This window comes from Ictidomys tridecemlineatus, chromosome 7, assembly GCF_052094955.1.
Source record: "Ictidomys tridecemlineatus isolate mIctTri1 chromosome 7, mIctTri1.hap1, whole genome shotgun sequence".
NCBI lineage: Eukaryota > Metazoa > Chordata > Mammalia > Rodentia > Sciuridae > Ictidomys > Ictidomys tridecemlineatus.
This window is the reverse complement of record NC_135483.1, coordinates 131,712,928-131,730,089: the sequence shown is the minus strand read 5'-3', so window position 1 is coordinate 131,730,089 and position 17,162 is coordinate 131,712,928. Positions and strand designations below refer to the sequence as shown.

At 34.7% G+C, this 17,162-nt stretch overlaps 1 protein-coding gene across 2 annotated transcripts; it reads left to right on the top strand.

Moving 5' to 3' along the window:
• The first annotated feature begins 5,299 nt into the window (after positions 1-5,299).
• Gcg (glucagon) lies at positions 5,300-14,571 on the top strand. 2 transcript variants are annotated; one of them, XM_005315741.3, is made up of 6 exons: positions 5,300-5,464; positions 8,462-8,562; positions 10,074-10,235; positions 11,900-12,037; positions 13,335-13,478; positions 14,134-14,571. In XM_005315741.3, the coding sequence occupies exons 2-6, from the start codon at positions 8,471-8,473 to the stop codon at positions 14,138-14,140; spliced, it is 543 nt and encodes a 180-aa protein (XP_005315798.1). In that variant the 5' UTR covers positions 5,300-5,464; positions 8,462-8,470; the 3' UTR covers positions 14,141-14,571. The 2 variants fall into 2 exon arrangements, with proteins under 2 accessions (XP_005315798.1, XP_077872527.1); XM_078016401.1 differs by lacking the exon at positions 14,134-14,571 and having other exon boundaries at positions 13,335-13,482.
• Positions 14,572-17,162: the final 2,591 nt, after the last annotated feature.

Below are 17,162 nucleotides of genomic sequence, written 5' to 3'. Positions count from 1 at the left end.
TAAATGTAATGACATATGGTTTGTTTTTTATAGCTACAATATGCGAAAAATAGTAGCATAACACATGTATTCAATGATATATATGTATTTATACATATAAATATATATTCTGCTTATAAATTATGACATAAGATTCTTTTGTACAAATGTGATTTTGTTTTCTTTCTCCTTCTTGTTCCCTTTAGGAATAAAAATAACAACTGAAACTTAGAACAATTTTAAACATCTCATTATGCCAGAGATCTTGCAAAAGATAAAATCAACGAATGCAAAGCCACGATGCTGCACTATCTCTTGCACAGATTCGAAATCGAGCTGAGCTGTCGACAGGGTCTCAGAGCCTCAGGGCAGGAAGACTGTCCACTGATCCTCTGACAAACCTCCCCTCCCCCAGCAGGCTTCCTCCAATCATTCCAGATGGATGGGTCATGGACCAACTCTTAAATATCTCACTGGAAGGGTATTTCTCACATCCTCTGGCTTCCCCTGGAAATTCTTCCTTTATTGCCCCTGAATACTTAAGCCCATCAAGTCATCGCAGAGATGTGAAGGAGGGCATCTGATGATTATATTCTACGGACTCAGTTTTGAATTTTCAAAAGACATTATTAAGTAAACTCAGAGCTTTTTATCTTCAAAGCTAAAATTAAAATAAACCTCAGTTGAGGCAAACATTTCCCTCAAATGCTGTATATAATTTTTTTCTGTGATCTTTTTTTTAAAAATCTTTTGAAGGTTTACACCTATTTTCAGAAAACCCTTGTTATACAGAAGAGTGTTCTAACCTAAAAAAGAGCACTGCATATTGCAGTTACCTCCAAGAATAAAAACTGGACTGCAGACTCTTGAGGAAAGTTTGATCCCTTCTGTGGATTTCTCATATAGAGCAGAGGTGTAGCAGAGATGAGCTTTGTGTAACACAGAGAAGGAAGCTGCAGCCTGAGTTTCATTACCTCTGAATGGTGGCTCACTCTTCCACTTTCCCCATGACCTAGGCCCTGTGCTGCGCTTCCAGTTTACTTGCCAGGTCTGTTGCCACCACATGTCTCTGAACTGGACTGACTTTGCCTACCTTCTATTTATTAACTGAAAGGTCAGACTCTTTAGCTTAAAAAATGATAACTGATTCACTGGTGCCACTCCTCTATCCCCATAATCATTTTATTGTAGTTCATTTTATTTTAACTTTTTAGTATAGAAAGTTTCAAACATACCTAAAGAAAGCAGAACCAGATAATAAACCCTGTATACCCATCAGTCAGCCTCAACAATTATCAGTGTTCTGTATTTTCTATCCTTCTATAATCACACTTTATACTCCTCTTTTAAAACTATTCCTTTTTTTTTCTTTTAGGTAAAATTTACACAAATTGAAATCACAAATCTTAGCTTTGCTATTTTGACAATTGGATAAATCTGGCAGCACATATCCTTATCACAATATAGAATATTTCCATCTTGCCAGAAAGTTCCCTCCCAGGCAATCCTCTCCTATCCTCTTCCAAGAAGCAACCAGAGCTCTGATTTTTTTTAACCTTAATTTTGCCTGTTCTTGAACTTCTGTACATGATGCACTGAGAATGTAGTAGTTGCTTTGTGTGTCTAGCTTCTTTCATGCAGCATGATGTCTGTGTGATTTGTCCACTTTGTTGCCTGTATTTGCTGCTAGTTCATTTTGTTGTCGTGTTCCATGGGATAAATTCCTTAGCACTGTTTACTTATTCTTTCTCTTGCTAATGGAGAGTTCAGTTGCTTCCAGTTTTCAAATATTGTAATAAAGCTTCTTTGAACATGTTATACAAGTTTGGGGAGACACATTTATTTATTTCTCTTGGGTGAAGTAACTAGAAGTGGAATTGCTAGATCAAAGGGTAGTTGCACATTCAGTTTAACCTCTTTTTCAAAGTGGTTGTTTTGTTGCTTTTCAAACTGCAATTTTATTGAACAGGTATTTCAATTAAATGATCAAAACTGTCCAATAATATAAGATATATATATATATATTATATATATATATATTGAGAAGTATTCTTTGCATCCTGTTCCTATCCACTCACTGTCCCTCAGTGCATGCTACAGGTAAGCACTTTCATCAGTTTCTTGTATATTCTTCTAATTTTTAATGTACTTATGAGTAGATAAACATATGTTTGGACTCCTCCCTTTTCTAGCACAAAAGATAGCCTCCTCTGACAACCAGCCGGCACCTTCTTTTTCCAACAAAAACATATCTTGAGGTCTTTCCATATTGAAAAATAGAGAGCTTTCTCATTCTTTTTCTAAACAGTAATCAACAGATGGCCTCTTGGATTAGTCCTACTTGTTACTATTATATATGGTACTGCGGCAAAGATCATTGTACCTGTATCATTACATAAATATGTAGGAATATATGTTGTATAATTTTTCAGAATAGTGCTTAAGCCTTACTGGGCTCAGAAAGAGGTATTTTTAATTCTCCTAAGTATTACTAAATTGATTTCCAAAGAGCTTGTAATGCTTTGTACTCTCACCAACCATGCATGGTTGCCCATAGACTTGTCACCAGAGTGAACTATGAGTGTGGATCCTGCCATTCTCAAACACTTCATTCTTGGTATCTTTAATGACTACAGAAAACTAAGGTTTTGTGAGGTGAGGTTCTATGCAGAACCTGCTACATATTTGTGGTGCCATGTTGCAACATCATTGTCTAAAAAATTAGAAAATTTAGCCTTGTCTAAAAATTATTAAGAATTTAAGATGGTACGAACAGCATTAAGGCAAGCACAGAACCCTCTCAGTGTGGGCCTCTGTGCAAATGTGCAGGTTTGAACTCAGGGAGGTCCTTGGTACTAAAAATCATAAAAAGCACAAAAATCTTTGAATAAGTAGCTTATTTTATCTTATTATTGATGTAAATTTTTGCATTGTATTCCATAAAACAAATTTCTTTTTATATTATTTTCATCAAGTCAAATTGGCATATCCCAGATTTTATGGGGCAATATCCATTGGAAACTTGGGTACTCCCATGCTTCCTGATGAAAGAACTTTAGACAACACCACCCAGAACTTCACTGATTCTGGAACAAGCTTTATATCATTGGTAATATAAATTCAGGGCTGCTACCGCTCTACTTCTCATCTAAATAACCAAACAACTGTAACTATGAGCATTGAAGGCCAAGTAGAGCCTGGCATTAAGACAGTTATGAAAGACCTGCACATCCAATTGCACTTGATGTTTGTTTTTATTTCTGACAACAACTTGCCATTAAGAAACCAACTTTTCACTCTTAGGATGAAGAGCAGTGTACTTTCCCTTTGGGTTCTTAATGTCTCTTCATTCTCAGAATGCTTATCTTCACTGTGTTGGGGCCCAAACATCAGTGTTATTGGACTGGGGATGAAGTTAGAGGAAAATGCCTGAATGAAGCTGTGATAATTACTTCTGAAGCAGTAGAAACCAAGCATTGTGGAAGAGAAGAAAAGTGTTTGGTAGTGAAATGTTGGCAGAGGGTACTTACTTAGATGCTGGTGCTGTGTTGAGGGGCTTTATGTATACCAGCTACAGAGCTCCCCAGCGAGGGCCGCTCCACAGACAGGTAGTCTGACAAAGGAGAGAGTGAGGGAGAGGAAGAGGGAGAAGGAGAACGAAAAGGAGAGGGAGAAAGGAGTAAATAAATGAGTAAATCTCAAAAAAAAAAAAAAACACCAAGAAAAAATAAAGCGGAATGTGTCAAAACATTTCACTAAAATATAGCCATTATGCTCATAAAGATTGTAGTCAGAGAAAGGACAATTTAATTATACATTAAGCCAATCCACACTTTGAAGCCATTACTGCATTCATGTTACTCCAGAGGGATCTAAGGCTTGATACCTTTCTCTGCTCTTCCGCCCCCTCTGCTGGTAGTGCCAAGAAGCAGTCCTCAGATCAACCCACCCACACAACATCAGCAAGCAGGTGAAGAAAGTGAGATAGATCATTTACACAGCTCTATTTCTCAAACTTTAATATATGTAAGAATTTCCTATGGATATCCTGGGTATCTCTTTAATTTAAGGTTCCAATTCAGTAATTCTGGGTGGGAGCATGAAATTCTGCATCTGCAACAAGTTCCCAAGTGATGGCTGGTCCTTGGACCAGACTTTGAATAGCAATGCTTCATACCATCACTAATCAGCACAGAAGCCCCTCAGTGTGGGTTCCCAATTTGACATGATGCTTTTATATATTGCCTTTATATAGCTCTACATCCAGCAGTTGGTCTCAGGCACAATTTGAAAAGCTCATTTGGAATATTTCTTTAGTAATTGACTTCTCAATGATTGACTTCCATACATGTAATTGTCATATAATGCAGTTGGTTGTATTAGAATTGTGGAATCTAGTTACGAAATGTTGCAATGATTTTGTCTATGAAATATCATGTTTTATTTTCAAAGGGACATTTGACCACACCTCTCATTTTACAAATCAGTAGCAGAAGCACAAAGAGAAAATGTTACTCAACCAAGGTCACACAGCTTGTTGATAGCAGCAGGAGTAAAATTATGCTGATGGGTTTTTGTGCTGTCTGACCACATTGTTCTGCATTTTTCTTTTCTCTGATATGACCAGAATCATATTTGGGACATCACTATGGGCCTATATGGCAAAAGCATGAAAGTTTGGAATTATGACAATAAGCATCTCACTTCAACAGTTTTTTTCACATCTCATTCTTTTGTAACCTAGTGATCCACCTTCCTATCAGTAAAGTTAGGCCTTAAATATTCAGTCAAAAGAAAAAGAAATACTAGATCCTATATAATTAACATCACCTATATTTGATGTTTGGTCCTTATTTTTTCCTTTATCCTCTCTGCCCAAACCCAGTTTATTCAAACAAGACACATTAGGTTGTAAATGAAGCTCTTTCAAATTCCCCACAAAAGTAACACAGATTAATTTCATATAGCGGGGAAATGTCTTAAGTGAATTATGTGTTATTTGAAGAGAAGAATGAATGATTGATGATTCAGGCAAATTCATCATGGCTACAGAGTAAAAGAAGGACTTGTAAGACCCTCATTTGAGGCCATGTTCCTCAATAGCAAACTCACTTTAGAGATCTTAAGTGATTTTCATGCTTGACCGAGAAAATGAGTTTTCAAAACTGCCCTTTCCATTTCCAACAACAACAACAAAAAGGCACAAGAGTAAATAAAAAGTTTCCGGGTCTCTCTGAGGTCCCAGTAGGATGCAGATGAGTAAAACGAGTGGGCGAGGGAAATCATTTGTAACAAAACCTCATTATTTACAGATGAGAAATTTATATTGTCAGCATAATATCTGTGAGGCTAAACAGCTGGAGAGTATATAAAAGCAGAGCACTTGGATGCCAAACAGCAGAGCTCAGGGCACAGAGCACATCCAAAGTTCCAAAGAGGGCCCACTCTCTCTCCACCTGCTCTGCCCACACCACTCCATCAGAAGGTAAGATTCATGTTGGATGATTATCAAATTCTAAACCTGTTTTGGGGAAGTGTTAAGTATTTTTAAGAGAGCAAAATGTTGTGAATTGCCTTGATATTCTTCTTTGATTTTATTATTAATAATATGCAGGCTGGAATTGAGATAAAATATGATATCAAATATATTTGTACCTACTTTAACAAAATGAAGCCACAAAGTGATTCAGAGAAATTATCCTATGTGAGGATAGAAAATAAAAACAAAGACTCAGATGGATGCACTTGTTACAAGCCTTAACTGTTTTAAGAACTGCATGTTCAAATAAGTAGAAATATTCTGGAAAATAAATACTTGTCCTTGTATTTGATAGATGTGTGAACAGAAGGTGCCTTTTAAACACAGAAATGTGTCCATTACAGAGGCTATAACAGTAATTGTTCCTTATCAATTAAAATCTCTTGTTTTCCAAAAGAGCAGTTTCAGTATCATCTTTCCAATATTTGAGTTTCTGATGTCTGTCAAATAATCAAAGTCCATGAAATCAGTTCTTTGTGAATAAGACGTAACATAGTTGGTGCGGAGAACAAGTATCATTTATTATTGTGGATTTATTTGAATGGCTATGATTAAAGCCATAAATTAATAATTAGGTACTAGGTATTGAGGACCAATAGTAATAATAAACACTCAAGTAGCTATACTCTAAAATGAAATTTTAGAACATTTCTTTAGAAAAAAATCAAGGTACTTATTTAGACTCTCAAAGAAAGAAAATAAATTTACAAAGATCCTCAAAGAAGTAAATGATTAAGTAGTGTGTTTTTCAGTACATACTGGGGTTCTGTTATGAACCAACCAATTTTAAAAGTATTTATGTGGCCTAAAAATTCAATATATTTAGGAATGTAATACAATGTCTTCTTTCCTAAGTCTAAAAGTCTTCCTAAAAGGGAATATTACTATTACCATATTTCCTGTTTGGATTTTGCTCTTAAAAAGCAGCATACTCTGTACTTAGGCTATATACTGAGGGGGAAAGTAATCCTAAATTTGTTTCTTATTTTAAATAAAATTTTGATATTAAAATAACAATATTTAATTTCTCAACAATGATGTTCAAACAGTGAAATATCTCTATTTTTTTTTACAATTCTGTCAACCTTCTAAAATGAATGAATGAGATTTTAAAAGGCAGTTTTATCAGTAGAACTCATTATAGGATTGCATTATAGGGATTTGAACACTCCTTTCTGGGTTGCTTCTTGTTCCATCAGCTCCCACATTGGTAGAATACCACATACTCTAAATCTGCCCCAATAGAAAGTAATAGGAGACATGGCAAAACCTGTAGGGACTTTGGGTGGAAATCGTTTACTCAAAACTAAATTTACAGTTTTCAGTCTTTTACATGAAACTTTCCAAAAGAGGTATAATCCTCTATATTAAAAGGTGGTGACTTTAAGTTTTAAATATTCCTAAAAGATATTATAATTGAGAGTTATAATCAACACTAACTAAATAGGTGGCAAGGTTTCTGAGGTTTGCCAACTGGTTAAACTGAAATATGGCAAAATGCCAAATTAGTAATTTAATGCTAATGAATAAGAAGGGTGAATGCATAATTCCCATTATGTTGCTTTGTCTAATTGGCTGCCTAATATATGAGTACTAAATATTTCAGAGACTAAATTCATCTCTGCAGGTATTATACTCTCTGTGTTTTAGTGCCAGAGATAAATAGTAAATATGGCAAGAATGTTAAAGAAAAGATTGATAGTTTAAAATGATAATATTTGTAAAATCCTTATTCCAAACCAAATGTCATTTGCTAAAAATACTCATTCAATTTATTTATGGATAAACATAATGAATCTTGGATTGAAATCCCCTTTTCTAGAAAAAAAAAAAAAGAAAGAAAGAAACATGGTTAAGTGTGAAAGAAGCAGAGAGAGGTTCATGACAAATAGTGGACTTGAGGTTTCCATTCAGAAAGTAGAGGCTCTTGCTCCACAGGGGTATTCTGCCCGGTATTCAATATTTGTAGGTGCCTGTCCCCATTCACACCACATCACCACATCCTTGGCATCTTAGGGCTGGTGATATAAGGATCACGAGGCATCTGCTTATGATATAAGGATAAGAAGTCCAGTGTGTCCTACAATTAGGGCTTTGGTGTCACCCGCAGGAAAAGTTATGTCCTGGACTAAATCCAATTATGAAACAACCTGGGGACTTCTGAGACTTCAGAAGCAAGCACTAATTTCCTTTATGATACTAATTTCTTAGTTTCTTAGTTGTGATTGTTCAAGTTGCCAGAAGCATTAGTTCTTGTTGCAAATTGCTTGTCTTTAAAATGATTTTTTCCCTTTAATTTAGAACAGGTCAAAGCACCCTAAAATACCTCAAATCTGTTGGCCGCTTTATAATTACAAAGTCTAGACCAAGTTACACTATTTAAAATATAAATGAATAATACATCTGAACCGACAGCTGGTATGCCAAGTTGTAGCCTGAGGCTGCTTTAAGATGGTTGAAATGCAGTATAATGTAAATGCTTGGAAGTGAAGGACTATTAATTGAAAGCCAGACTGATAGTGAAGGGGGTGGCATTATGGATAAGGTGCCATTCAGGCTAACCATATGTGGCATATCATCTACAGTGGGAATTTTAAATGTTTATTGTGGACATCTTTTATTTCAAGTCTGGAAATGAGCCTTTTAATCATTAACAGAAGTGTCCTACATTAATGAAAAAGCTTAATGAAAGAGCACATTTTATATATATATATATATATATATATATATATATTCTTTTTTTGCCTCTAAAAATCTAGGGAAATTTTTAAATTATTTGGAATTAAGATAGAATTATAATCAGAATAAAATTGATCAGATTAGCTTTTCTTTCTTCTTATAATATTTGGTGAGTGGAAATCTAACTCCCCTGGCCTGACATGTTTATATAGGGTTGCCTGCCCCCTGCCCTTTCCTTCCCTACTCCCTGCTGTGTCCTGACAGGCAGCAAAGATGAAGAACATTTACTTTGTGGCCGGATTGTTTATAATGCTGGTGCAAGGAAGCTGGCAACGATCCCTTCAAGACACAGAGGAGAAAACCAGGTATTAAATTCTTACACTTTAAGTAACATAGTACTGTGGTTAGAAGAGAGACTGGGAGAAGGACAGACTAGTGGGATCTCTGGAATTAAGAGCATATATCCTCCATAGTTTTCAAATGCTTTATAGTATGATGGTGATAAAGACAGTCTTTTCTGGAATATGGATCAGAATATGTGTTGTTTCACAATCAAAGGGGTGAGGGACGTGGAAAAACATCTTCAGGGAAAATTACAGCTCTTTTAATTCTTCAGATGATCCAATCTGATCTATCCATTCATTATCCATGTACTGCACAGTAGATTATTTTAATTATTCTCACTAACTCTTTTCTCTTTTTACTCCTTTTAAAAATAACATTGTTCTTTTCTAATTGTAAAAATCATACATGTTCATGATGGAAAATTTGAAAACTATGCAAAAAAAAAAAAACCTTAAGTGCTCAAAATTCCACTATCCAAAGAAAACTATTCAAAATAGAGAAAAGTGGTATATTGCTTTGGGTTCTATGTATATTGTATTTAAATATCTCTCTACTTATATGGTTTTGTAACATATTTTTTCTTCATTTAACATTGTGTTGTTAGCTTTTTCTTCTATAATTAGAATATTTATTAAACTTATGATACTTAACAGTTGCATACTATTTCACCCAAGAAATTTTCAACCTTTATTTAGTTAATTTCTCTTCTATTGGACACTTAAAGAGATCTTCAAATTTTCTCGTGAAGAGTACTACAAATAACATTTCTGCATATACACTTTTTCCTGCGTTTCTTATTATTTTCTGATGGTAGATTTGTAGTAGAAGAATTATTATGTTCAAGGGTTTTAATGAGTTTAAACCTTTTTTAGTGTCTTGCTAAGTTTCCTTCCAGAAAAGCCATATACATGAGCATTGCCATTAGCAATACAGAAATATTTTATTCTCCCTAATATTTAATCATTGCTAATTTGACAGGTAAAAATAGTATTCTATTCCTGAGGTACCAATCCCATTGAATAGTTCCACATATATTTACCATGCCAACCAACTGTTGATTACTGGCATAAGAATTATCCACTATATAGTTTCAAATTAGCAAGTGATCTTTTTTCATGTCTGTCTTTGAACTTTTAATTTTCTTTCTTCCACCATTAGCTACCACATGAATAGGTGATTGAGCTATATTTTTGTATTAATATATTCAAAACAAGCTTGGGAACATAAATGTGCTAACCAAAACAAATGATTTGTGATTCTTTACTCTTTTAAAATATTCAAGTCACTGTTCTTTTCTGTCATTATTAGCATTACCATGAGTAGATTCATTAGCTGAAAAGGGATTTATTTGATCCCATTTCAGAAAATTAATGAAGTCAGTTAAGAAACCTGTTACTAGAATTCAGAATAAGAGTGTATTCAACTATGAGATTCCCATGAGAAGCAAAGGTCTCACTGAAATACCTATTGAAACAGCTGTGAATGGCTCATACGGAAAGTCTTGTGATACACCTATCTCTGTTCTTCACAGATCCTTCCCGGCTTCACAGACAGACCCCCTGAATGATCCTGACCAGATGAATGAAGACAAGCGTCATTCGCAGGGCACATTCACCAGTGACTACAGCAAGTACCTAGACTCCAGGCGTGCCCAGGACTTTGTGCAGTGGCTGATGAATACCAAGAGAAACAGGTCAGAGTCTAAATCTGGTCCAAAATTTATTCACAAATGTATGAAACATGTCCAAATTTTTTTTCATGACCTTTTAAAGTCATCGTACTTTTCTAGTAATGCCCAGAAGCCCTTTCAACTTTGATTATTTTCAAGGCTGGAGAGACTGTCCTTTGTATTAGGCGTCTGAGTGTCTCACTCTTCACCCCTCCAAATGCCTTACCCACATTCCAAGGGCACATAGACTTTATTTCCCCATCTGTGGTCTTAGTGATATGTATTCTCATTCACTTTTACCTAAAGTTGAACGTGAATTTCTGTGGATCTGCAAGGTTAATTTCTGACAAAAGAGAGAGCAAATTCCATACTCCCTTTTGGGGTTCAAACCCATGGCTGTGATCACATTAAAATGATCCCCCCCGCCAAGTTAATCGTGGTAAGGAATAGAAACAGATGCATTCCTTTTCTTGTAAAAGAAAATCCAAGATATGCATTTAAAATTACAGCCTAGCTGCACGGCATAAAGAGAGAAGGCGGCAAATAAGAACACAAACCTATCGTAAGGCATACATTTTAATGTTGGATTTTCTTTGACGAGTGTTGGGGTTTTGCTGCTCCTAGGCTACTGGAGAAAATTATCCACATGGGTTTCACAGAGATGGTAGAATTTCACAATTTCTTTGGAGGATGGCCCACAAGGGGAAGGGAGTTATGCATACAAAGTAGCTGAAGGAATCTAAGAATCAGGAAAAGGACATAGATTTGTCTGGATGGAAGGAGAAGGAAGAAAGGAGTGAGAGCAGAAGAGAGAGCACAAGCAAGTAGGAGAAACAGGAGACATAGAGTTGTCAATCAAAGTTAACCTTAAATGGGAGGGTCCAACTGCAGGAAAGTCGGCCGTCAAGGTCAGGGGAGTTACTGGAAGACATCTCTGTGGAGGACTACATGTAGAGTTACCAAGAAATCTGAGAAATCACAGATTTATACAAACGAAAAACATTGTCCTCTTTTTTTGTATGGAAGTGCCACAACTTGGTAAATTAAAATATAACAATCCTCACTCTCCGGTGTTTGCTATATGTTTAAGATGAAACCTTCCGGAGGCAAAAATGCATGCTGGACAGACAAGAGCAGCAGATGCCTCCTCCCCAGAGGACTCTGCACAAACTTGTGCCTGATGTGGGATTATCTTCCTTGTTTTCCTCCTCGCAGATCACACATTTTCTTTAATCCATACTGTGTGATTCTTTCCATGACATTTGGAGATGGTCCTTTGCTTTCCTTTGAATCAATCAACTAACGATGACCCTGTACATACTAATAACAAATACCTAACTTGCTGGTGAGTAGCAAAGCACAGTGGATAGCCTACATCTATTGAGAATAAAGTAACAAATAATGCAGCTTTCATCCGCAATGGCACAGGTGAGCAGGGGAGGTGAGAACAGGTATACTGGGAAGGAAGGTCATGCTTTGGTCATTTCCTAAGTGCTATTGGCCCTCTCCCACCAGTTTTCAATCCAGATCATGAATATAACTTCAAAATGAAACCCCAGCCACCTGAATCTCCCAAACTCACTAAACCCTTTGTTCATCAGATCCTGAACTTGAGGTTGCCACTGCTTGTAAGTGAGAACCATATTGCCAAAGAGACAAAGCTTCAACTTAACTCACATTTCTTTCAGGAATAACATTGCCAAACGTCATGATGAATTTGAGAGACATGCTGAAGGAACCTTTACCAGTGATGTAAGTTCTTACTTGGAAGGTCAAGCTGCCAAGGAATTCATTGCTTGGCTGGTGAAAGGCCGAGAAAGGCGAGAGTAAGTCTGTACATTCTTATCTGACATTTTTTTCCTTGATGCAGAAAATTTAATAGTATAGTTACCTATATATGGATCTGGATTAAAGAAGCAATTAGTATAGTCTCATCAACTAAGACTATAACCTATATTGATAAGGATTAATATAAAAATTTTGCAACAGGCATTAATAATGAGTACAGTAGGCTACATTTTTATTCTCCACTATTATGTATAATTGGATATTGACTTTCAAGGTGAGGACAGAAACATTTTAGAGTAAACATTATGCTTTTGAAAACCTCACTAGAACAACAAATTTAAATGAGTACTGTCCCAGGAAAGCTGAAGATAAGGAAAAGAAATACATAGTACTGAAAACTTAAAATATTTCATTATTTGAATAAAATATTTGTATTTAAAACTTGACTTGAAGTAGTTACATATATACATATGTGATCAACATATATTCATGTATGAGCAGATATTTGGATTAGTGTGTGATAAAAACTAAAAACAACCAAACATAAAATGCTAATGAAATGACACTCAGGGTACAGAAATGTCCATATATTTAAACACATACTTAGTTTTTTGATAGGATTATCATATAGATATCTATTAAATCAAAATTGAAAATGGAACTAGGATTTTTAGTTACTTGCTTAGATCTTACACCACAAAGGACCCCTACACTGTTTGTGACTATTTTTTATTAGCATTTGAAATATAAGAGACATGAAATTTATGTTCAACACTTATTTTTAAATTGAATTTGGAATACAGATCTTAAGATAAAAAGGAAATATTATGTGGCTAATTTTTAAAACATTAGCAACCAAACTTGCAAAACCAATGGTAAATAGTTGTTCTTGAGCATATTTAATAGTGTTATAAGGGATATTAAAAATTCTACTATGACAAATAAGAAAAAGAGAAAAATTGGAACCTTTAATACTTGCCTTTTGCAAAGCTATCTTGACAATTGTTGCTTTTATAAAATGTGATATATCTTGTTGAATCGTAGACAAGTTAACAGTCTCAACAATAGCTCTGTGTTGCTAAAATCTTTGAAACTACCTGGAATTTTAAAAAGGGCATAGAATTATTTGACTTGATTTCAAATCCCCACTCTGAAACCTTCCACCTTTCCATCAGTCACCAGCTCACACAGTATCCCAGTTCAATAGTAGGCCCTCTACACATAGATTCCTGAACTTCTCAACAACCCTCACACATTGTTGCTGGTAGTAGGTAATCCATACACATTTATTTAAAATATCTATCCAAACACTAACTTTAAGCCTTGTTTTCTTAGTTTCCCAGAGGAAGTTACCATCGTGGAAGAACTCCGCCGCAGACACGCGGATGGCTCTTTCTCAGATGAGATGAACACAGTTCTTGATAACCTTGCCACCAGAGACTTCATCAACTGGCTGATTCAGACCAAAATCACTGACAGGTGACAGCTCATTAGCTAATTCTGACAAGCATTAAACCTTTTACAATCATTGATCATCATACTGCTACAAGTTGTTTCCTATGTGAAGGAGAATTTGACTCTCCTGATATGTAATAAAATTTTGTATTTTTAAATTATTTAAGAAAACATCATTCTATCTATTTTTCATTATTATAATTTTTTATACATTAACTCATTTATTCCAAAAACCTTTACTGTCTATGGGAGTTAGAAGCACAGATATGAATGAAACATGGAGATGTGAAGTCACATATTAATGTAACAATGGCTATATGTCCAAATTGTCACATATGCTGAAATTTTAGCACAAAAGTAAAATGTCAGTATATGTGGTGTTATTTGCTTCATTTAATAAGCATAGTGATAACAATTAAATGCAAATAACCACTAACTTGGTGGATTTTAATTATTTCTATAATTTTTCATAAATTGTTATATTTTATGATGGGCATACTTTAGATAAATCATCTTTAAATGAAAATATGTCATTTGTCCAAAAGATTGGGGGATTCACAGATGAAGGGATCAATAAACAACTTTTATCAAAAATCATTAAAATGTTTTCAACATAAGTTAGCTATATCTTCTGGTTATGATAATATGTTAAATCATTGTTTTTATTTTTTATCTGTAGGAAATAACTATGTCATTATTCAAGACCATCTTCACACCATCACTTGCCAGCCACTTGGGATGTTTGAAATTTTAAGTTCTGTAAATTTAAGAGATGTATTCTGAAGCCATATTGCTTTGCATGCCAATAAGTGAATTTTCTTTTAGCATTGTGTAGCCAAAAGATTGTAAATGGAATAAACTATTGTCAGAGTATTGCTAAATTATCAGCTTTAAAATACAAAAGTACTAGATTCTTTTATTTTCTTCTTATTTTGAATGAAGAACCCCCACCCATTTACATTTAGCAGTGAAATTATTTTTCTATGATATAATTTGTAAATGTAAATTATTGAAATCACAACATATCTGCATCAGAATAATAAGAGAAGAGACAATCTGGCCACAGTGATGAAACTGAAAAGAGAACTTCCATCTTGAAGCCTTCATCATAAAAATGTTCAGCTTTTAATGTATCAAACATAGTTATAAATAAAACTTTTAAGCTTCTTTACTATTGTCTTTTTTTCTCTATCTGCCTACTTCCAACACAGTTTCTGCCTAAGCTGGTAACCTAAAATTCAAAACTAATGCACAAATATGACTCCATATTTTGAATGATTGCAGGATGCTTTAACATTTTGAGCCATCATTGAAAAGCCAAGGCTTTTTATATATAAATATTCATTTCTGGTTTATCTTGAAAGAGCAGGTCAGCAGGCAGTATTAGACTCAAAAGGCAAATCTCTCCAAGTGCTCTGTAACAGCTGACACTTTTTTAAAGATTCAGCCTGTCCCCTGTTCATTACAGTGGCCCATACACATACATATGCATATACCAGCACACATGCTATCTAGATTGGATATACACACCTAGTCACTTATCCCCAGCCCACTTTATAAACCTCACCTCCCAGTAGACACTCAAGTTTGTCCAAAATTCCCTATACCCTAGTTTCTCTATTCTGCAAGGGCCAATATCTTAGGCCAGCCTTATGCTGATTGACATGCCCATGGTTATTTCCATCTGTCTTTCTCTATCTCAATAGCTCCCATAAACTTACTCACCAATAAGATTCCAAAGTTAGTAAATTTATTTTTATACTTTTATCAGCAGTAGTGAACTTGAAGTAATATTTTAATATTCATTTTCACTCATTTATATATGATCAACCTTTCCTGGGTTGAATGGAAAATTTAAGACTAGAATTACCTAAGTTAGTCTAGTGCTAGCTGAGGATCCTGCACAGTTTAAGTTCTTTGAGTCTAAGTTTCTTATGTGAAAAAGCAAAATTAAAACCATCTCAGCACCATGATATCTTATAAACATCTTTATTCACAACCCTGCATTTGCTTCACCATGAGGTTCATTAATAACAGGATACTAAAGACCTAAACATGAAACTTCTCAGGACAAAAAGTACCTTGTATGTGTCAAGATGTGTCTTTCCAGATCAAACCATGTCTTACTCCAAAGCATTTCAAAGGGGGAATCTAACAAGCTACATAAAGCAATATCATTTTAAAGTAAAAGATGGCAATGCTGATTGTTAAGGCATTCAACGGGTAAGATCAAATCCAGAGGCAAGAAGTCCAAAGGTAGACATGTCAGGAATAGCTCATGATCTTTTTCTTTCTGGTCTGCCGTCATTAACAAATGGTTTCCCCCCATGGCTACCTCAAGATTAAAAGATCGCTGCCCCTTCTTCCAGCTCCTGTCTACTTTCTATGGAATATGAAAAGGAAAATTCATAAGAATGAGTAGAAAGGGAAAGATAATATAGAGGAAAAAAAACAAGAATAGGAAAGAACTAACAACCAGAAAAGGAATGCACCAACTTAAAGAATCAACAGATTTTGAATTATGGTTTTTTTTTTACTGATTCTTTTCAGTTTATACATGATATTAGAATCCACTTGACATAATAATCAAAGCATGGAGTATATCATATTTTTATTGGTTCTTTTCAGTTTATACATGATATTAGAATCCATTTGACATAATAATCAGAGCATGGAATATATCATGTTCTATTGGATGTACTCAATGGTGAGATTCACTGTGGCATATTCATGTAAGCACACAGGAAAGTTATGAACAATTCATTCCACCATCTTTCCTTTTGGCCAGAAATATAACCCATGATGCATTCTGACAACAAGATAGGCTGATAAATGCTGTATTTCAGCAGGATACGTTGCATCTCTCACAAAACCAAGACTCTACCAGTAAGGAAAAGGCAAAGTGAATATTATGTAGGCCACTAAGATCAAAAGACATATATATTACCACAGTCAGGACAGAGACCCTAAATTCCTTTTACTATCACCCTTTGTAGTATGGAGCTATTTAAGTTCAAACTGTTTGAGAAACCCTAGACTCGCTCTGAATACAGTGAATAAAGGTAAAATATCCAACAAGAAACATGTTGGAGAGTATTCAGTATGAGATGGATACAAATATGTTATATCTTTAACTACAGAACTAAGATCAAATAATTAGGATAAAGAAGTAAAGGAGCCAGGTGGAATGAGCATATTGTGTTTTGTTAGTGGAAACCACTATGTTAATATTCATACTTATATAAAACAATATTACAAAATTGAGGCTAACAGAAGTCATATCAATTAGTATAAATGAATTTTAACCACGTATTAAGAAAAAGATTACCAGAATAACAAATAATGCTAAATTCAGATAGATGCATGCTGTATTCAAAAGACACACCTAAAACAAAAGATACAGAAAGATTAAAATGAAAGTATTAAAGATAAGTGAGAAAAGAAACTAGGCAATTGTAAATATCAACAATGATGAAAGTTGGTTCTTTGACTAGATTAATACAATTAATAAATCCCTAGCAAGACTACACAGTAAATAAATAAATTACCAAAATGCTTTAATTAAAGTAGATATTCCTAAAGTTCTCATTGACAGTAAAAGCATTTATAAGAATATACTAGTATTGGGGTGGCTGTGGTTCAGTGGTAGCGCACTTGTCTAGCAAGCACAAAGTCCTGGGTTTTATCTCTAACACCTCACAACAAAAG